The following is a 22,206-nucleotide window of genomic DNA, read 5'->3' on the forward strand; positions in this document are numbered from 1 at the left end:
AATCTTCTGATTAACGATCGCATCTATCCTCTATACCTTGAGTACTCTATAGTAGGCCGAGTAATAACTAGCGCGAAGATAGATCATAAGATAGTAAGACCTTCTATTTACAGCTCCCCGATTGGTTAAGCAAGCTTTATAATAGTGGGGGTCCCACGGGTGTCCCATGGGAGTCCCGCGGGAGTCCCGTGGGAGTCCCATGGGAGTCCCATCAAGTCAGGGGTATAGTCAGTTTTGAGGGTCAACCCGATCCCCTAGCATTTTGATGGAATTTCTTGTATAAAGGCTTCCAAAGCTCAATTTTCTGACCCCAGTCAAAAAACTGACAGTCGTATCAAATCATTGTATCTTCTACTGCCATTTTTCTGACCTCGGTCAGAAAATTGATAGTCGTATCAAGTCATTGTATAAAGGCTTCTAAAGCTCATTTTTCTGACCTCGGTCAGAAAATTGGCAGTAGTGTCAAATCATTATACTTCTAAACCTACTATATGCTAATGCTACTACTATGTACATATAATTAAATTACTTAAAAATATAAAGAAAAAATATACAAATAATGTAGGTCACGAGGTCAAGGAATTCTACTTAGTTACTAAAAAGGCCTTAAGGCCCGTGGGCAGTGCCCACCCGCCCGTCCATAGGCGATGTCGCAGTCCAGACATTGATTTCTATACCAATAATATGATATTAAGAGTAGTTTTGAAATAAAAGGATGAAATAAAGACCTATCTATAGTATCTAATGCTGTAAAAAAAAAGGATTTATTATATTTTGGTATAATTTTTAATATGTGTAGAGCTTAGTTGAAACTGGAGAGTATAGCATGTATGTGAATATATATATCTCTACTGACTGACCATGATACTAAGTCAACAACTTCTTCTTGATCTCCTACACCTAATTTTACATATTTGAGCTTACTTTTGCTTGAATATAATATTTAAATATATGGCTGAGATATTCATCTTCTATTTTTAATAGTATGCCATATAAAAAAGTTAGATTGCTACAAACTTGAAGTGAGAATGTTGATACACCTGTAAAAAACAGTATTTTATCTGCTGAGTTAGCATTTTTGTGCAACCAAAATAGGAAATGCTTGGCAAAAATATGTATGCCATGGGACCATATGGGAGTCCCATCACTCCCATGGGACTCCCATGGGACCACTATGGTAATGGGACCAAAATTTTGGCTAGTCCCATGGGAGTGATGGGACCAGGATATGGGACCAAAATTTTTCTAGTCCCATGGGAGTTGGCAAGGTCTACTGGTAAGCTACCTCCCTTAAGGCTGACAAGTATCTAATTAGGAATAGGAAAGATGCGATTGTTGATAGATTTCAGCTCGAGATTCGAGATTTTTAGCCCCGGTACGAGAACAAACGTGACTACATATATATCACAGTCGTCGTACCAGACCTCTCTCGTCCGTATAGGCACGGCCGTACTCTAGGATTTATTAAGTATGAGAAGAAGGCGGGGCGCGTAATTCTAGCTAATTACTATTCTTCACTTCGACCTAACGATCTTTAGCTCGGGCAAACCTCTAAGAAAGGGAATGACCGTCTCTCTAAGGGGTACGGAGAAGGCTTAAAGTTGGCCGCGATGGTGATTAGACTGCGACATCGCCCATGGACGGGCGGCTGGGCAGTGCCCACGGGCCTTATGTAAGCGGGCGATGGGCACTATCCATACGCCCATGGACGGGCCCTACCCTTAGGGCCCATTGTCCATGGACACCGTGGGCGCCCATGGGCCTTTTTAGTAAGCAGAATTTCTTGACCTCGTGACCTGCATTATTTGTGCATTTTTTCTCTGTATTTTTGAGTAATTCGATTACATGTACAATGACTTGATAACAATGACTTGATACTACTGTCAATTTTCTGACCGAGGTCAGAAATGAGCTTTAGAAGCCTTTATACAACAACTTGACACATTGTCACTTTTTTGACCGGGGTCAGAAATGAGCCTTGGAAGCCTTTGCATAATGACTTAGGCATTCATTATATTCATACATTCACACTAATACGATACAAATTGATCATTATTGGGTTTGCCACGCTTCCTTGCTTCTCTTAAACCAGGGCGCTTTTGAGTGCTACCCTTATCTCTATAATAAGGGAGATGAGGACTGCTCTCATCTTCGCTGTCGACTAGCTCACTTCTCTGTCGCTTCCGCGTACTTAGCACTATAGAAGGACGAGGAAGCTGACTCTCTATTATAAACTCATACTCGATCAGTCCAACAGGATCATTATCCTCGGAATCCTCACTATCGCTGATTGGTTCAGGCATATCAGTGGTAAGCTCAGCCTCTCTCTGTTCGTCTGCTTCTTGCATTGAATCTAAGGACGTATCCTTATCGGGTAGTTCTTCTATTTCAATGTCGAACTGGGTTTTACACCGGAACATCATGATATCCTGGACTGTCTTCGCACTCAGCCGCCTACGTCGGTAGTGGCAGACATCCCGTGCTGAATTGAAAAGACGTTCAACTCCAGCGCCTGTTGCAGGAATAGAGAGAATGTCGCGAGCAATACTGGAAAGAATTGGGAATTCATTCTTATATTCCTTCCAGAATTGTAAAGGATCGACCTTTCTCCTTGCTATTATAGGTATTAGTATTCCTGCTCGTAATAACAGTGAATATAACGTACGCTTTTCAAGGTATCTAGCAAGTTCGTGCTCCGACGTTGATGGATCAGAGTGGATGTGAGGCAGAAGGTCAAGGAGGGCGTCTAGGTCACTTGTACTGGCTGAGTGACGCTTGGGGGGTTGCTCTTCTCGTAAGGACCGTGTCTGAGTGTGTCTTTGGGCGTAAGGAGCTATGAACTGGCGAAGCGTTTCCTTATACTGATCACTCCAGTTTGTGTCGTTCTCCGATGTACCCCACGCCTTACTTGAGAAGAAGTGAAGCTTATGCTGGGGTGCAAGAATTGTTCCAATCGCGTAGAGACTACTATGGATCTCTTTCGTCTTTGTGTAGTAAGAGGTAAGCTTTGCTATCCCAGTATTGAGGGCTTGTAGCATCGCCTTCTTCCAAGGTATGGTTTTCGGAGTGAGTCGTGCAATCGATTCCTCGAAGTGCTTAAAGAGGGCGTTATAAATACCAAAAATATGATGTACTGTTATCTCTTTGGTCTTTGAAAGCACTGTGGTAAAGCGATAGAACGGCTCTGTGATATACAGGAGGTAGTCGACCTGCCGCCATTCTGCCTTACTGAGTTTGTATTTCTGAGTCCCAATGTTATCACAGTATTCATCGTAGGGCTTGCTGAGGCGTTTCGCACGACGAAGTATTAAGAAGGTAGAATTCCAGCGGGTGCGGACATCTTGGATAGGCGTAAGTTTTGCTTTATTGGTCTGGAGACGGAAGAAATCATCGCGACGTTGGGGGCTTATATTAATAAACACAGCAAGCCCTCGAATCTAGATAGTTATTAGATATATTAAGTGATAAACAAAGTGATACACTTACCTTAATAAGGGTTTGTACAATGACTTGTTCACTCTGTGAAGTACGGAGCGATCGAGCTTGGGCTTGGGCTTGGACATCTGAAACATTCCGATCTGTGGTATCGTTCTGGGGATCGGCCTTCACCGATCTAAGTAGCTCGCGAAGGCTTAGCTGGATAATATATGTAAGACAAGGGATTCGAACAACCACCGGGCTATTCGGTAGTTCAAGGGAGTCAATAGAGTCTTGAACTGCCTGTACTAAAGTTGTGTTATTTGACGCGTTATCTGATGTAATCGCTAACACACGATCAGTAATATCAAGCTTCTTAAAGATCTCTATAAGTACTTCACTTAGATTTATACCAGAATGCGCCCTATTAAGTGGTTCGAAACCAAGTAGGAGCTCACGGTAATTCCAGTCTCGGTCGATAAAGTACCCTGTGATTGCCATAAATGCCTGCTGAAAAGGCGATGTCCAGCAGTCGAGGGCAATTGAGAGCTTCGCATCTTGTGGTAAGGTAGCGAGAATTGAATGTTGCTCCTCGTCGACCAATTTCTTGAGCCGGCGTTGAGCAGTGCGAGGATGGAGTAAAGTGGGTTCAGCTGGAGCCTTTTGTGCCATTCGAATTAAGGAAGCAAATTGCTTCCTCTTAAGTATCCGGAAAGGGAGGTTCAGACTGGTAAGATATTCAATCTGCTCTCTTTCCTATTCATCATTCGAGAATTTTGAGTTATAAGATAACTCCAGTGCCTAATATGTAATATGTTAGTTATCTTGAAGGGTATAATAATATAAGACTTACCGGTATATGCTGTATAGTCTCCTTAATCGACTGTTGTGTAGACTTGCTTTTACTACCCTTTTGGCATTTGCCTGAGGCTAGATGCCGCTTAAGTGTATTGGTGCCGCTTTGCTTTGTACTTGGATGAGGCAATGTAACCCCACACGTCCGACACATGACTAAAGGTTCGCCTGTAATATGATATGCTACCTGGTCGAAGTTCTCCTAGATATCTGATATGTGTTTTGCATCCCATCGTAGCCTTTGTTATGTCTTAGTACTGCTGCCGCGTACTGTGGTACGCCACCACTCGATAAACTTTACTTTGGACGCGTTGTTCATCGCGTCGTAGAGGATAAACTGCTTTCTCCGATCGGGGCCGACGCGTTTAAGAGAGTAATTAAGAATAGCCGGTTGAGTGAACTCGGACTCTATCAGTGAGATAGAAGTCTGTTGGCTGTTGAAGAGACTGGGATCAATATTTGGATTAAGGTTAGGATCAAATATATCGGCGACGTAGGAGAGGTCTGGTTAGGAGCTCGGAGGAAGTGAAGAAGGCCCTGCGGTATAGGCACTAGGTTGGGACATAGTTAATGTGATATAAGGGATAATATAACGACTATAGGAGAGTGAGTGATCTGAACTTATAATAGGTAACTTGCGACCGTGTAAAACGAGGATTACTAGTAAAAGGGGTGCTTTGTATAGATCTGATAGATCGTAAATTGAGTGTAGACCCACTATATATTATAAGCTGATTGGCTATAAGTGTCTTTGTCCATGGGCATGCCCGTGGGCACGCCCGTAGGCACGCCCATGGGAATATACCTAAACGCCCATCTTAAGTTACAATCGAAGGATTTAAAACTCCCAGAATAATAACACAAGTCTTTGAGTGATATAATTGACAGAATTTAGTGATATAAGCTTATAAAATAAGAATTATACTAATTATCTTTCGATCTACCTATAAGAAATATACCAGAGTGAGAGATAAAGTAGAATCCATAAGTAGTATTTTACTTATGGAAAATGCCAGGCATATACCACTGACTTGAATATATATCTTCAAGCTGTTACAGTATGATTTGATAAGTTAATAAAAATACCACACAACATGATGTATTTCGATTAAAATTTTATTCCAATTCGTATCATATATATACTAGTTTCTCATATACATAGATATTTCAGTAAAATTGATAGATGTTGTAGATTAAAACTGCCATTTTACATGGAGTTGGCAAAACAGGTGTAAATAACAGTTATTTATTATGCAAAGTCAGCGAGTTATACGTCCATTTTGGGTGACTTTATGCAATGGTGGGCATCGTGGGCATGCCCGCCGTGGGCATGCCCGTGGGCCTTGGGCGTTATGGACGGGCACTCGAAAATCCAAATAGCCCAAGGCCCACCGTGGACGGGCCTTGGGCACCTCCTAGGTGCCCATGGACGGGCGATGTCGCAGTCTAATGGTGATAGCTAGGGAGGGTTATAAAGTGTATATAGCTGCCGATGGCTATAACTGGAGCTTCCGAAGCCGCGGGCCACCTAACTTTCAGTTTTGCTGTGTCATTCGCCCGTCTAAGTATATCAATTCCAGCTACTATACCGACCCCTCTACGGATATAACCCAATTACGCTCGCGTATCGAGAGGGATATTGCAATCACGATTAGTCTAGAGCGTAACCGAAGGCGTAAGAAGGTCGCATTAGACGTTTTTAAAAGGTAGTTGGAGATTTCTCTCGATATCCGCGGTCTTTCTTACCCGGTACAGATCTTTGAAACTAATATAGGAGACATCATCCTCGACAAAAGGTAGGCTTCCGCAGAACCCAACCGGACCCGGACCCAACCCGGACCCAACCCGGGTTTGGGTTGGGTCCGGGTCCAAAATCTCAACCCAGCGCTGGGTTCTGGGTTACTACCCTCAACCCGGACCCATACTGGGGCCCCAATTGGGTTACAAATAAGACAAATATACCAAGGAATCCTCACTGCATAATTTATACAATCTCTTATTGTAATTTTGGGTATTTCTCTTGCATCTTATCTATATCAAGAGTATGTAGATTTAGGGTAGGAAGATAATATTTTAGCTAACTAGTGATACTGGAAATTATCATCATCTCGCTGTTTACGCTTCCGTCCTGATAATCGGAGCTGCGTACCATTATCCGGTAGCTTAGGCTCAATCATATCATCTTCAATATCCTCTATCGCCTTATTCTCCTTATCCCCTTTATCTAGCTCTTCAGTATCACTAATTGGGTCTACTTCAACCCCATCGGGTCTCTCATCCTTCTCTTCCTTCGCCACTTCAATTTCGTCTTGTGTAAAAAACTCTTCAAGTCGCTTAGCCTCTTGCTCCTCAAGATCGAATCTTGAAGTACAAAGGAACATCATAAGCTCTTGGATTGTTTCGGACTTCATTCTTCCCCGGCGGTAATGACAGATATCTCGAGCGGTATTAAATAGTCGTTCAACACCAGCGCCTGTTGCTGGTATTGAGAGAATATCCCTTGCAAGAGCTGCAATAGCTGGAAAGCGGTGTTGATTCTCTCTCCAGAAACCAAGAGGCGCAATTTCAATCGTATCTATTAACTAGTTAGTAAAATATTAATATTATTTAGGGTTAACATACCACTATCGAGATATTGTGTTATCTCATCTGTGACTCCCGACAGCTGTCTTCTATTACTATTCAACATCTTATCAAGCTTCGAACTTGGTCGAGGTTGATTATAAGAAGGTTGCGAGTCTTGTATATGAGAAAGCCGATCTTGATATGGTACGAGAGCTTTTTGGAATGCCTGGCGATATTTATCGCGCCACTCTTGATCCCAGTCATCAGTTTGAAAGAATTGAAACTTATTCACAGGCGCAAGCATGGTACATATCGCAAAGATATACCCTCGGATATGATCAGTCTGAGAGTAATATTCGTCAAGCTTTAGTCGACTAGCTTCGAGCGCATCAAGCATCTGTTTCTTCCATAGAACACGCTTCCGTCTGAGCTGCTTCATTGACTGTTCAAGATGCTCAAAAAGCCGGTTGTATATCTTAAAAGTATAATGTGCAGTAATATCCCGAGTCTTTGAGAGTTGTAGAGTATAATCAAAGAATGGCTCCGTGATACAAAGAAGATAGTCAATTTGACGCCACTCTTCGGTATCTGGTAGCAGATCAAGACGAGCATACTCTTCACAAAAAGGGCCAAAAACAGACCGTAGTCTCTTCGCGCGGCGAAGCATTAGGAATGTTGAATTCCACCGGGTCTTCACATCTTGGATTGGGGCAATCTTGACTTTTTGGGGCTGGAGATTGTAAAAACTCTCCCGGCGCTGGGGACTAGCGTTCACATATATTGCAAGGTAACGAATCTTATTCAGCGTAGAAGAAATCCCTCGCTGCTGTTGTTGTGCATTCTGCTGGGCCATTTTAGACTGTTGATCAGTCCACTTTGTCTCTGTAGTCTCATTTTCTGGAACTGCCTTGATGTGTCCAAGAAGCTGGTTCAGGCTAAGTTGGATAACATGGGCAAGACAAGGAATTCGAATAACAATAACACCATCCGGTAAAACCTGTTGAAGGGATTCCATAAGAGTTTTGTTGTTTGATGCATTGTCTGTTGTCAGCCCAAACACCCTATCTTCGATTCCATGTTCTGTGAGGGTCTCTATCAGCGCACTACTTAGGTTTGCACCAGTATGCGCCCCATAAATAGGCTTGAAGTCTAGTAGCACCTCTCGATATACCCAGTCGCTATCAATGAAATAGCCAGTGATTGCCATAAACGCCTGTGAGAAGGGAGAGGTCCAGCAATCAAGGGCAATAGATATCTTTGAGTGAGATGGAAGCATCTGAAGCACACTCTGTTGCCGACTCTTAACTGTGCTTGATAGCCGACGACGAATTGTATCAGCAGAGGGGATAAACGGGGTGGATAGAGAGGTGCGAGCCATTTGAATTAGGCTCTGAAACGTTGGGTGCTCGATAAGTTGAAATGGGAGTCGATTAAGAGATAAGAAGGATAAAATCTCTTCCTCCCAGGCCTCTTGTGAGAAAGGAGCCTCGGTCGGAGTATCATCCTAAAAAAATTTAGTAAGGAGAATAAAAGATTAAGTTATAATAGAACATACAGCTTTGCTGAGGAATCTTGTGATCTCTAGCTTTGATCCACCCTTAGCCTTTCGACACCCTGCGCTCTTGATATGTTTTGACATTGTTGATGTGCCATGATATTGTGCTTTCCGGTCGCCCGTTGGATGAGGATGGATAGTGTAAGGATGCTCAAGAATCTGGCCGCAATTCTTACACATAACCTTTGGTGCCCCATCGATACTATTTGCAACCTGGTTAAACCTACCCCAAACATCAGACTGGTGGTTTGAGTCCCAATGGATCTTGCTCTTCCTTCCAAAATCAGTCTGTAACCACCAGTCGACCCATTCGGTATGAGTCATTTTGTCATAAAGAACAAATGCCTTTCTCCGATCGGGACCAACACGTAGAAGTGAGGTAGGAGGTATAAGGGGAATAATCGGACGAAGGAATTCGGAGTCAATAGAGTCGAGATCGAACGTCTGCTGGCTAGTGGATGGTTCAGGGGTACCAAGTCGGTTTGAAGGGGTAAGATAACCAAGATTGTCTATATCTCCATCATAAATCGAGGATGTCAAATTAGATTGCTGGCTCTGGGACATAATAGGCGAAATAAATAAATGATCAATTACGAGGGGAAGAATAAGAGAAGGGATTTACTTACAAAGGGCAGAAGACGTATTACCCTAGCTGTGAATAGAGAGCTGAACGATCAAGTCGTCGTTTATCAAAAGTACCTACTTCACTAGCATTTAATTGGTATATATTATAGGTTTAAGTGGGTTAGAGCCAGCATAACCCAGCAAAACCCAGCCAAAACCCAGCCAAACCCAGCCAAACCCAGCCAAACCCAGCAAAACCCAGCAAAACCCAGCAAAACCCAGCAAAACCCAGCAAAACCCAGCAAAACCCAGCAAAACCCAGCAATTATAACGGGCTAATGCCGGTACTAAGGCTCAGGCTCTACCCGCGCTTACTGCTAGATCCCCTCAGCCAGAGTTTCTAACCGCGGTCAGAAACTAGGAGTATTAGTACTCGGGCTCTACCCGCGCTCACTGTAAGATCCCCTCAGCTAGAGTTTCTGACCGCGGTTAGAAAGTATAGTAGAATAAGGCTTTAATCGTATAATTAATTTTCTGACCGCGGTCAGAGATAGTAGTAGTCGAAAGGAGATCTCAACGTGTAAGGATAGAGTGACTACTTTACACTGTATTCAAAATATATTTCTACAACTTCAACCATGTCAGCAAACCTAAATTATCAAATACCACTACAACCATGATTATCTTTAATTTTTATTGGTAATAAACTAATATCTGGCCAATATAAAATGATATAAGTGTCTATTTAGTTTAGTCATATAAAGTTGATGTCGAATAAGTGAGTTCATATGGGTTCGATCTAAAACACAAAAAAATACGAAGATTACATGTTGATTATTTAGCAACTTTATGAACGCCAAGAGTTTGTTTTTATGCAAAGTTGGGTTTTACTGGGGCCCCATTGGGGGCCCAGCGCTGGGTCCGGGTTGGGTCCGGGTTCGCTGACTTCGACCCGGACCCAGGCTGGGTCCGGGTCCGGGTCCGATATCTCGACCCAAACCCGGGTTGTGCGATAGACTAGTCCAACCTGGAGTCCGCTATTTTTGTCCCCAAATGATATCGACGTCATGAAGAAGTACTGTACAGTAAATTGTCTCGTGTGTGGTTCAAGATCAGTATTATTGCTGGATTGCCACAAGCTGAAAGAGGGGCACTCCTCAGCCTCATCGTCATGTGACTCCAAATCGCTAAGCTAAGAAATACCTACGCCTCTGCCTCATTCGCAGGACCAACGTTAAGGTTGATACCGCCAACAATTAACGCAGGGAACAGGCCCTAACCGGAAGGTCCGACATCCATTGGGAAGATAAAGCTGAAACAATGTTGACCTCATTAAACGGCGGACGAAATCTACTCACAATAGTGACATCCGTTATAATATCCGATGATGTCCTCTGTACAGTGTTGGCAAACCCTTTAGAACGGCCTTGCCTACTATATTATGGCAGTGCCACCGCTGAAAGAAATCTAAGCTCATTCAGAACTCATACGCTACTCATACAAGGAGTAAATGCAATATGCCATACTGTACCACTATGGGTTGTTCGAAATCACAATATATAAAATATTCAGACTAAAGGAAAATGTCGCTGCAAGTCGCTTCTCTCCGCCGTTTCACCCAAAGGCCAATGTCACGAACGAACCGCCGGGCGGCACCTACTTTCACGCCGTGCTTGACAAAGAAACCTGGGTCCTGATCCTCATAAATCTGCATGAGGTCGAGACAGTTTTCGAGGGTCACATCGCGTGCTTTGTTGATGTTTTCCCTGAAAGTCTCGTTGCTCACCCGCGATTGCTGCCATTCAGTATATTCCTCCACGGCGATATCTAACAGGCCGTCAACCATGATAAATTCAGTACAGTCGGGCGCGGTAGGTATGGCGTCGTTAGCAGGAGGATGTATCGATTGCTGAGGTGATCCAGCCGGGAGGACATTGATATTGATAGGAGGACACATTGACCCCATTGTAGAGTTCTCTGTGGGTCTCTTTTTTTGTCCAATCGTTGATTCTCCTCGGCATAAAGCTGCTCGCGAACACTGTTAGGGACATCAGCGTGGGTCGTTCGTGTTGGCACCGTGGGAGACTCGCATACAGAGCGATGGTGAAGCAATGCCGCACTCGCACATCGTACCGGGCGGATCATTGCAAGTTGCGGTCAGCAGTTCAGCACGAAACGGCCTCGTAGGTTTTGGGGTGGCGATCAAGAAACAGCCACCTCGATATCGGAAGCTGAAACTGAAGACCTTTTCCACGACACTAGGCCCAAGATTAGAGCAAAATCCGTTCTCCGCGGAGCTAGCAGCACTGGCACACACATTGAAAATGCTAGTGGGACTGAAAGACTACAGGATCACGCTGCTCACGAGCAACAAAGCAGCGGCCCTCACGATGAGGAATCCTCGGCAACAGTCGGGCCAGGAGTTCGTCTGCCAATCGTACAAGTTGATGAAAAGGCTGCGGAGAAACGGAAACCACATCAATATCCTATGGGTCCCTACCAGCGCGGACAATAAACTGCTAGGTCTGGCCAAAGGGCAAGCCAGGACCGCGACCCAGAAGGATGCCGCCCTGCAAAAACCTGCCCCCAGAATGAAGTCGACAACGCTGAAGATCGCTCGGTCTCATGCGGCTCCCAGCAATAACTTGCCGGAGAACGTAGGAAGACACGTGAAAAGAGTAGATGCAGCACTGCCAGGAAAGCACACTCGACAGCTGTATGATCGATTGACGTGGAAGGAAGCGAGCGTACTGGCCCAACTCCGGACTGGCATGGCCAGACTCAATAGCTATCTCTGTCGGATCAACGTGGCAGACACGAATCAGTGTGCATGTGGACAAGCGAGTGAGACCGTGGAACACTTCCTCTTCCGATGTCGGAAGTGGACCACACAACGAATAGCACTGCTGCAATGTAGCCAAACTCACCGAGGAAATCTCTCCTTCTTTCTGGGCGGGAAATCGCCTTCTGATAATCCGCATTGGACGCCGAACTTGGAAGCTGTGCGAGCCTCAATACGATTCGCGATCGCAACGGGCCGACTCGACGCCACCTAATCACGTTAACCAACACAACGACACGACACCCCCCCCTCTTCACCAACCCACACCTACCACCTTGTGCCACAAATGGTGGACGTGCTTCAACTGCCGAAGATAGGATGTTGAACACTTGAAGAAGCGCCTTCAAGCCAGTCTACTAACCAACTTACTAACCCACAAGGATCTCTATGATATTGACAGCTGAGAGGACATATACTGCAAGGATCCATGTATGGGCTCGAAGGAGACACAGCAGATGTATATTAGGACGTGTATTGATAGATCAGTTTTAGTTGCCCTTTCGGCTTAGCCGCCGGGCGTTAATGAATTGTGTGTGTGTGTGTGTACACCCCGGAATATACGATCTGCCTGGTCGAAGAGCGGCCTCTTTCCCTTCGATCCGTCTCGCGTCCTACGAGAGCAAGCGCCCCAACTCGAGATACAGACCATGGTCCCAGTGGACCCCTCAACCGTATCCTTTCACCTCTGTCACACTCCAAACACTTCTGATCATTTCGCTTTGCTTTGCAGCGAGGTGGAAAAAGACACCCAGAATCTAGATGAAACGTGCAAACATCGTCTGCAGACATTGAGCCGCGCGGCCGAAAAGGTCTTTGCCGAACGCGCCTTATTGCTGGAGGAGAACCTCATCCTGTTTGAGCAGAACAACGAAAAGACCTGTCGACAATCCGCTGGTCAAACGGTCGTAGGACATGCAAAAGTCATGAGCTATGAAGATATCGTTGAGGGCGCAGAAGAAACGCTACATGACGGCGGCGAAACAAAACCTCACGCGGAAAAAGAGATCGAAAGCCGGGGGCGGTCGGTTACCGAATCGGAGGAGAAGCGCAAGGCTGAGCAGGAGATCCAAGCGTGAACCTACGTGATTATTGTTCGGTTTTGGATTTATAGACTCATTCTGGATGTTAGAATTCTCCATAATTCAATCAACCATTTTGCGGAAGTGAGTTAAAGGTTCCACGGCTGGCGTTCGTATCGTATATATCTCTCCCTACTCGCATGTCGTTATCTACTCCGTACAATTAATTACCTCTAGCCCGACCCTATCAAAAAAATTCATGAAATTTCAAAAATCCACCACACTTTAATTACGTCTCGTACGTTTCTGAAATTCAGAATATAAAGATATCTAATACTAACTTAGAACTTCCTAAAATCCTACCTTCGTACGAAGCCTAGAAGTAATTCCACATTACTTACCACTTTTATCCCCTATACTTAAGGAAAAAACCCCAATTCCACCCTAAGTTAGTAGGATGTAATTACTCCTATATGGCAAGATAGGACTATCTTAATTATATTCCCGCTGGGGCATGGCGAGAGAGAATACATTAATTAGGGTTGGGTGTTCGGGACGGGCGGGAATTATCCACTTCTCTCAACAATGCCATATATTCCTACTGCTTTATATCTTGCAGAGCCCTACATAACACTAGTAGAAAAGGTAAATGAAGACGTGTGTCAGACAAGATCGTCACTCATCGCTGGAAGCCCTTTCTGTGGAGTAGTACCATGGCTTTCTTATGTTGTAATTAAGTAAAAACGCATCGGAGGTGAAGGAAGGTGTATTATTAGCCCTGTCAATTGGGAAGACCAAGTAAATAAATCGAAAAAAAGAAAACCTAAAATTGGACTTTCGAATAATCTAAGTGGCCCCTTGCTAGCGCTATGGGCTTCAATCCCTCCCTCTGCCGTTTTGTGCCCACCATATATGTAAACTTGCATTCTTCCCTCTCCCTTCACTATTCACCATTACTCATGATTATACTATCAACAACCTGAATTCCTTATTTCAAATCCATTTTATATTTCAGATAAGACTCATCCTCCGATCGAGACATCTCGAAGAACCAGACCCGGAGTTATCCGACTGTACCGTCCTAAGAGCCCACCCTGTAATTTCCGGAGTTTTGGCCTATTTCATTCATCTGAATAATCCGAACCAATCAAACGCATCCAGTAACCTCCCAGGGTACACCCTCCCGAATCTCCGTTCTCGGATTTTCGGACTTCGGAAATGTGCAACCGTTTTTCGGGGCAGGCTCTCTGTGGTCGCTCGGTCTTGTTTCTCTGCTTTTCGCTGTGATATTTCCACGTCGAACTTCCGGCCGGGAAAACCCCCGGTCTAATTACGAACGTAGCTAGAGGTAACCCGTTATTGTCAAACTACGCTCTTCTTGCTCATCTTGGCTGCGTGAGCTCACCAATTAAGTTCGAGTAGATGCCATTACCAGAGTCACCATCACCAGAACGGCCGCTTGTACAGTCATACCCTATGATGCCACTCTCTTTCAAGACTGAAGTTCAGATTTTGGAAGAATACGAATTGATCATCAAACCTCAGTCTGACTCTATACATAAACAAGCATCCGATATAAACAGTCTTCAGTCCAAGCCGCGCGGTGAAAGCAAATAGCCAGTGCGCCGCGGCACTCCACCTGAGCCTCCGCGCCCAATACCGTCTATCATTCAAAGTCCTTTGACCTACGGCTTAGCTTTCTCAAGAGGTCGGTTTCAAGTGTCCAGCCGGGAGAGCATCTCTCAATCATGGCAAAAGCAGGCCTTATGACTGATGTCACTCAAAAATTGTTTGCGGAGCTAAAGTCGACGAAGGAGGAGACTCGAGTCCGAGCTGCCTGTGAGCTCTATGACCTCATGCTTTTGGTTTCGAGAGGTATGGGAAGGGGCAATTACCCCGAGAACTCTGATCTGTGCTGATATTTTCATTCTTCAGATTCGCCTTCGGAGGAATTTGTTGAGTTTTACAACGCCGTCAGCCAACGCATCGCCCATCTGGTGGTGACGGGCAAGGAAGCGAATGAGCGAATCGGTGGAATCCTAGCCCTCGACCGATTGATCGATTTGGATGGTGTCGACGTCGCTCAGAAAATAACACGATTCGCGGGCTATCTCCGCAGTGCACTTCGAAGTAATGAAGATGTCGTACTGGTATACGCAGCCAGGTCGTTGGGGCGTCTAACAAAGTCTGGCGGTGCTCTTACTGCAGAGCTGGTGGAAAGCGAGATTCAATCAGCTTTGGAATGGCTTCCATCAGAGCGACAAGAAAGTCGGCGGTTTGCCGCCGTGCTCGTCATCCGGGAGCTTGCCAAGGTTTCTCCGACACTCTTGTACGGATTTGTGACACGGATTTTCGAGCTCGCTTGGGTTGTGCTACGGGATCCAAATGCTCTGATCCGATCCACTGCCGCGGAGGCTGTGGGCGAGTGCTTTGAGATCATTGTTGCCCGTGATGCGCAATTCGGACAGTCCTAGCTCGCTAGATTTTATGATGAAGCCCTACTGGGCCTGAAATCTCATAATGTGGATTGTATTCACGGATCGCTTCTCATACTGAAGGAATTCGTGCTCAAGGGTACCGTCTTCATGAGAGAGCACTACCATAGTGCTTGTGAGATTATCCTACGTTTTAAGGACCACCGAGATCCCATAATTCGTGCTCAAGTCGTCCTCACCATCCCTATCCTCGCATGCTACGCACCCAATGATTTTGCTGAGGTCTACCTACATAGATTTATGATATACCTGCAAGCGCAACTCAAGAGAGACAAAGAGCGAAACTCGGCCTTCATTGCGATCGGCAAAATTGCAAATGCAGTTGGTCTCGCCATTGCCCCATATCTAGACGGAATACTTGTCCATATTCGTGAAGGGCTTTCGATGAAGGCGAGAAATCGAGGAAGTTTCAAGGAAGAGCCAATTTTGGAGTGCATTTGCATGTTGTCGTTGGCAATGGGTCAAACATTTAGCAGATACATCGAAGCTCTTCTAGATCCCATCTTTGCTTGTGGCCTCAGCAAATCATTAACTCAGGCTCTGGGGAACATTGCTCACTATATTCCTTCTACCAAGCCTATGATACAAAAGAAACTCATTGATATGCTGAGCATCATCTTGTGCGGCGCCCCATTCCGGCCGCTGGGATGCCCCGAGCATCGTTTACTCCCCATGCCCTCATTCGCAAAAGTTTTAGGGGCCCTTGGTTCTCGCACCGCCTCCGAACTCACTCTGGCTCTTCACACCCTTGGCAGCTTCGAATTTTCGGACCAAATTCTGAATGAGTTTGTACGCGATGTTGTTGTCAAATATATCCAGCACGATAACCCCGAGATTCGGAAAGCATCGGCGCTCACTTGCCGCCAACTATCATTTCATGATCCGATCATAAATCAAAATAGTGGCCATTCCACCAAAGTTGTCAGCGAAGTCATTGATAAACTTCTAACCATTGGCGTTGGTGATCCTGATCCCGAGAATCGGTGCACTGTTTTGAGGTCATTGGACCGCAAGTTCGACCATCACCTGGCAAAACCTGAGAATATTCGATGCTTGTTTCTGGCTGTCAATGATGAAGTCTTCCATGTGAAAGAGGCCGCCATCTGTATTATCAGTCGTCTTGCCAGTGTGAACCCTGCCTATGTATTCCCGCCATTGCGGAAATTGCTTGTTAATCTTCTTACTGGACTTGAGCTTGCGAAAACTGCTCGCCAGAAGGAAGAGACCACACAACTGATCAGCTTGTTTGTGTCCAATGCAACTCGGCTGATTCTTTCTTACGTGGACGCTATGGCAACAGCACTATTACCGAAATTAACGGACGCTAACCCCAGAGTCGCTGCCGTTACATTCAAAGCTGTCGGTGAGCTTGCAAATGTGGGTGGCGCAAAGATGACGGAATATCTTTCCCAGATTGTGCCCAGAATTTTGGATTCGCTCCGGGATTTTTCCTCTGTTATCAGACGCGAAGCTGCACTGAAGACGCTGGGTCAGTTAGCGAGCAATTGCGGCTATGTCATAGAGCCCTACCTTGAATATCCTCACCTTCATGGTGTATTGATCAACATAATCAAGACCGAACCAATGGGCACCCTGAGAAAGGAAACTATCAAAATTTTTGGTGTTCTAGGGGCTTTGGACACCTACAAGTACGAGCAAATCAGCAACACCGAGCCTGATGTCCATCATATCAATGAGATCAAAACTGTCTCCGATGAAGCTTCCATCACGCAAGGCCTGACGCCATCCAACGAAGATTATTACCCCACAGTGGTCATTCATACTCTGCTGCAAAACATTTTGCGCGAGAACTCCTTGGTCCAATACCACTATGCCGTCATCGATGCTATCGTTACCATCTTCAAGACCCTCGGTCTTAAATGTATTTCATTTCTCCGGCAAATAATCCCGGCCTTTATCTCGGTTATCAGAAGTTCTCCGCCTAGCTGCTTGGAGTATTACTTCAACCAAATGGCTATTCTCGTCAAAATCGTGCGACAGCATATCCGTGTATACCTCCCAGATATAATTGACGTTATTCGCGAGTTCTGGGATACTTCCTATCAACTCCAGGGTACACTCTTGTCGCTTGTCGAGGCTATCGCTAGATCCCTAGAAGGAGAATTCAGGAAATTCCTCGCTAGATTGATCCCCTCGATGCTCGATACGTTGGAAAAGGACACAACGCCCCACCGTTCACCATCGGAGAAGGTGCTCCACGCTTTCCTGGTTTTTGGTTCGACCGGCGAGGAATATATGCACCTGATCATACCTTCCATTGTAAGAATTTTTGATCGACCCTAAAACCCGCAGAGTCTTCGCAAGTCTGCTATCAAGAGCTTGGACAAGCTTTCGCGTCAAGTGAATATCTCCGATTTCGCATCCCTCACGGTGCATGCTCTATCACGAGTAGTTGCCAGTGGAGACAGTGTTTTACGGAAAGCTGCCCTGGACTGTATATGCGCCTTGATCTTCCAACTCGGTCAGGAATTTACACATTATATCCATCTTTTCCACAAGCCTCTCAAAAAATATCAAATTACGCATGTCAATTACGAAATCCTAGTCACAAAACTTGAAAGGGGAAACCCTCTTCCTCAAGACCTCTACCCCGAAGAGCATTACGCATATCCCGCCGATGACCCTGTTTTGGCGGAGGCTGGCCAAAAAATTTTTTCTGTGAACCAGCAGCATCTCAAGAATGCCTGGGATGTTTCCCAAAAATCTACGCGCGAGGATTGGCAGGAGTGGATACGTCGTTTCGGACTTGAGCTTCTTAAACAATCCCCATCTCCCGCCCTGCGTGCATGTGCTAGCTTGGCTGGAATCTATCAGCCACTGGCAACGTATCTTTTTAATGCTGCCTTTCTGTCTTGCTGGATGGAGCTGTATGATCAGTACCGAGATGAACTGGCTCATTCAATCGAAAAAGCTCTCATATCTCCAAACATTTCGATGGAGATCCTTCAAGTCCTTCTCCACCTTGCCGAGTTTATGGAACACGATGATAAGGCTCTTCCGATTGATATCCGCACACTAGGTAAATATGCTGCAAAATGTCATGCTTTCGCCAAAGCACTTCACTACAAGGAGCTTGAGTTTGAGCAGGAGCAGAACTCGGGAGCAGTTGAAGCTTTGATTACTATAAACAGCCAGTTACAGCAATCAGACGCTGCTATCGGCATTTTGCGTAAAGCACAAGCATACCTGGATGTGGAGTCTAAGGGAACCTGGTTTGAGAAACTTCAACGATGGGATGAGGCTCTCGTTGCGTACAAGCGTCGCGAGAAGGTAGGCCCCGACTGTTTTGGCATCACAATGGGTAAAATGCGCTGTCTACACGCCCTGGGAGAGTGGGAGGTTCTGTCAGATTTGACTCGAGAGAAATGGAATCAAGCATCTCTTCAGCACCGTCGAGGCATTGCTCCTCTGGCTGCCGCTGCCGCCTGGGGCTGTGGACAGTGGGAGCTGATGGATTCGTACCTTGGCTTGATGAAGGAGCAGTTCCCAGATCGATCTTTCTTCAGTGCCATTCTTGCCATTCACCGCAACCAGTTCGAGCAGGCCCATATGTACATTGAAAAGGCACGCGATGGACTTGACACTGAATTGTCTGCGCTTCTGGGAGAGGGTTACAGCCGAGCCTACAATGTGGTTGTGCGGGTCCAGATGCTTGCTGAGCTGGAAGAAATCATCACATACAAACAGAATGTGGGTGACTGTGCAAAGCAGGATTCTATGCGCCAAACCTGGAACAAACGTCTGCTCGGGTGCCAGCGACATGTGGAAGTATGGCAACGCATGTTCAAGGTCAGAGCTCTTGTCACCGCCCCGCGAGAGAACCTTGACATTTCCATCAAATTCGTCAACCTTTGCCGCAAATCTGGCCGCATGGCTCTTGCGGAAAGATCTCTTGCCTCGCTTGAGAAATTTACTTCTAATGATGATGGAGCATGCACAATATCACCACCCGAGGTCAAATACGCCCGACTAAAACTCATCTGGGCGAATGGCAATCAAACAGAAGCCCTCGATATGCTCAAAGATTTCATTGCAGACTTGACTGATGATCTTTCCAAATATAACACTTCAATGATTTCACAGAATGAGCACCAGCATAACGGAATGAATGGTGTCAATGGAATGGCAGGCCCAAGTCACCTCGAAGCCTTTGGTTTGTGTGGACGAATTGGTGATGTGGACAAACTAAGAAAGCTGCTTTCTAAGAGCCACCTGAGATTGGGAGAATGGCAGACTACCCTCCAAAACGGCGATTGGCGAGCGCAGTATGTACGTAATGTTCTCAGCGCTTATTCAGCCGCCACACAGTACAATCGCAACTCTTACAAGGCTTGGCACTCTTGGGCTCTTGTCAACTTGGAAGTTGTGACGACAATCTCCAACCAAGCCAGTTGTGATGGCAAGCCTGCGCCAGTCCCCGCGAATATCGTGACAGAGCATGTCATTCCAGCTATTCGTGGATTTCTGCGATCTATTACACTGTCATCAAACTCCTCATTGCAAAATACGTTGAGATTGCTTACCCTGTGGTTTACCCATGGCGGTGATCACGAAGTTAATACTGTAGTCACCGAGGCGTTCACCAGCATTAGCATTGACACCTAGCTCGCTGTGACCCCGCAGCTTATTGCTCGAATCAACCAGCCTAACATTAGGGTTCGTTCCTCAGTCCATCGGTTACTCGCTGAGGTTGGCAAGACGCATCCTCAAGCCCTGGTCTATCCATTGACAGTGGCCATGAAGTCAAACGTGACAAGCCGCTCCCAGTCTGCTACTAAGATCATGGAAAACATGCGGCAACACAGCGCCAAGCTCATTGAGCAGGCAGATCTTGTCAGCCACGAATTGATCAGGGTTGCTGTCTTGTGGCACGAGCTTTGGCACGAGGGCCTGGAAGAAGCGTCCCGCCTCTACTTTGGCGATTCCAACGTTAAAGGCATGCTCGAAACGCTTGCGCCACTTCATGACATGCTTGACAAAGGTGCAGAAACGCTCCGTGAAGTGTCGTTCGCGCAAACCTTTGGTCGCGATCTTGCAGAAGCTAAGCACTATTGCATGCTTTACCGCCAGACCCTTGAAATTGGTGATTTGAACCAAGCTTGGGACCTCTACTACACAGTATTCCGTAAGATCAGTCGACAGCTTCCGCAACTGTCTATCCTTGATCTCAAGTATGTGTCTCCGCGTCTAAAATGCTGCTCGGACCTCGACCTTGCCGTGCCGGGAACATACCAAAGTGGTCGCCCGATCATCCGCATCATGAGTTTCGATCCCGTCTTACACGTTCTTCAAACCAAGCAGCGACCTCGACGAATGACACTCAAGGGTAACAACGGATGCTCCTACATGTATGCACTCAAGGGTCGTGAGGATATTCGTCAAGATGAGCGAGTTATGCAACTCTTCAGTCTTTGCAACACTCTCCTTGACCATGATAGCGAAAGCTTTAAGCGTCATCTTTCTGTTCAGCGTTTCCCTGCTATTCCCTTGTCTCACAGTTCTGGCCTTCTGGGATGGGTGTGTAACAGTGACACATTGCATACATTGATTAAGGAGTACCGCGAAAGCCGCCGTATCCTTCTTAATATCGAGCACCGAATTATGCTCCACATGGCACCAGATTACGATAGCCTCACTCTGATGCAGAAGGTTGAGGTCTTCGGATATGCCATGGACAACACTACAGGGAAAGACTTGTACCGGGTCCTGTGGTTGAAGAGCAAAAGCTCAGAAGCGTGGCTTGAGCGACGGACCAACTACACTCGATCGTTGGGTGTCATGTCAATGGTTGGCCACATTCTTGGCCTGGGTGATCGTCATCCTTCCAACTTGTTACTAGAGCGCATGACTGGCCGTGTCATTCACGTCGATTTCGGAGACTGTTTCGAGGTGGCTATGCACCGTGAAAAGTATCCTGAGCGAGTGCCATTCCGTTTAACTCGTATGTTAACATTCGCCATGGGGGTAAGCAACATCGAGGGAAGTTATCGTATTACCTGTGAGGTGGTCATGCGTGTTCTCCGCGAGAACAAAGACTCACTAATGGCTGTTTTGGAAGCCGTAAGTTATAGTGTCTCCCAACTGGGTCTTATATTTTATATTTCAACACGCCTAAAATATTCCTTAGTTCATCCACGACCCATTGATCAATTGGCGGCTTGGTGCTCACGATTCTCCCGATCATGTGTCTCTCACCGCAGAGCGCCACCAGTCAATCGAGGACATCAACTTTGAACACGGCGTGCAATCGAATACCTACACTCGCCACCGCCGTTCTTCTATACCGGAGGGAGGTTTTCTTGATGCCCAAGAAGGGGTTCCAGTTGAAGCACATGAGGCTCAGAATGCCCGTGCCCTAGAGGTCCTTGCTCGGGTCAGACAGAAGCTGGCTGGACATGACTTCCAGTACCATGAGGAACTCAATATTAGAGATCAGGTCGACAAGTTGCTTGCCCAGGCTACTAGTGTGGAAAATCTTTGCCAGCACTGGATTGGCTGGTGCAGTTTCTGGTGAGCTCCGTTTCATTTTGTCGGCTGGGTGCTTTCTCTTAAATTTTCTCGGCATTTTAATCTATTATAACGTGTTTCTTTACTCTATTTGCTAGAATCCCTTCTCCTCTTTGTATCTCCAATAATCTCTCTTTCTGTCGTTTTACATATTATCAGGATGAGGAACCGATACTGGCTAGTACGGAATATGTACAATGGAATCAGATGGTTCATAAAACGTGTTGGGATATAAATCCATACTTGGACGAATTGGATAAACGATAAATAGGTCTGCCCTGCAGGGTTTCTGGTGGTGTTTGACCACATCGCCTTTTGCTTTTCAAGGGTATGTCCTCTACTGCTTCTAGCATAGACCGAAAGTCC

At 45.9% G+C, this 22,206-nt stretch overlaps 4 protein-coding genes across 4 annotated transcripts; 3 read left to right on the forward strand and 1 right to left on the reverse strand.

The window, feature by feature from the left end:
* Positions 1-10,529: 10,529 nt before the first annotated feature.
* N7487_003019 (uncharacterized protein) lies at positions 10,530-10,922 on the reverse strand (the record flags this gene model as incomplete). The annotated part of the gene is made up of 1 exon (XM_056870766.1): positions 10,530-10,922. The coding sequence occupies one exon, from the start codon at positions 10,920-10,922 to the stop codon at positions 10,530-10,532; it is 393 nt and encodes a 130-aa protein (XP_056735550.1).
* A 145-nt stretch (positions 10,923-11,067) lies between these two features.
* On the forward strand, positions 11,068-12,012 carry N7487_003020 (uncharacterized protein; the record flags this gene model as incomplete). Its single annotated transcript, XM_056870767.1, has 1 exon — positions 11,068-12,012. One exon carries the CDS (start codon positions 11,068-11,070, stop codon positions 12,010-12,012), a length of 945 nt encoding a protein of 314 aa, XP_056735551.1.
* Positions 12,013-12,445: 433 nt separating this feature from the next.
* On the forward strand, positions 12,446-12,874 carry N7487_003021 (uncharacterized protein; the record flags this gene model as incomplete). Its single annotated transcript, XM_056870768.1, has 1 exon — positions 12,446-12,874. The coding sequence occupies one exon, from the start codon at positions 12,446-12,448 to the stop codon at positions 12,872-12,874; it is 429 nt and encodes a 142-aa protein (XP_056735552.1).
* A 1,691-nt stretch (positions 12,875-14,565) lies between these two features.
* Positions 14,566-21,847, forward strand: N7487_003022 (uncharacterized protein; the record flags this gene model as incomplete). Its single annotated transcript, XM_056870769.1, is given in 6 exon segments — positions 14,566-14,692; positions 14,753-15,284; positions 15,300-17,592; positions 17,626-19,887; positions 19,939-21,393; positions 21,461-21,847. 6 exon segments carry the CDS (start codon positions 14,566-14,568, stop codon positions 21,845-21,847), a joined length of 7,056 nt encoding a protein of 2,351 aa, XP_056735553.1.
* Between the last annotated feature and the right edge of the window lie 359 nt (positions 21,848-22,206).

This window comes from Penicillium crustosum, assembly GCF_028827405.1.
Source record: "Penicillium crustosum strain IBT 35664 chromosome Unknown utg000001l_segment0_segment0, whole genome shotgun sequence".
Lineage (NCBI taxonomy): Eukaryota > Fungi > Ascomycota > Eurotiomycetes > Eurotiales > Aspergillaceae > Penicillium > Penicillium crustosum.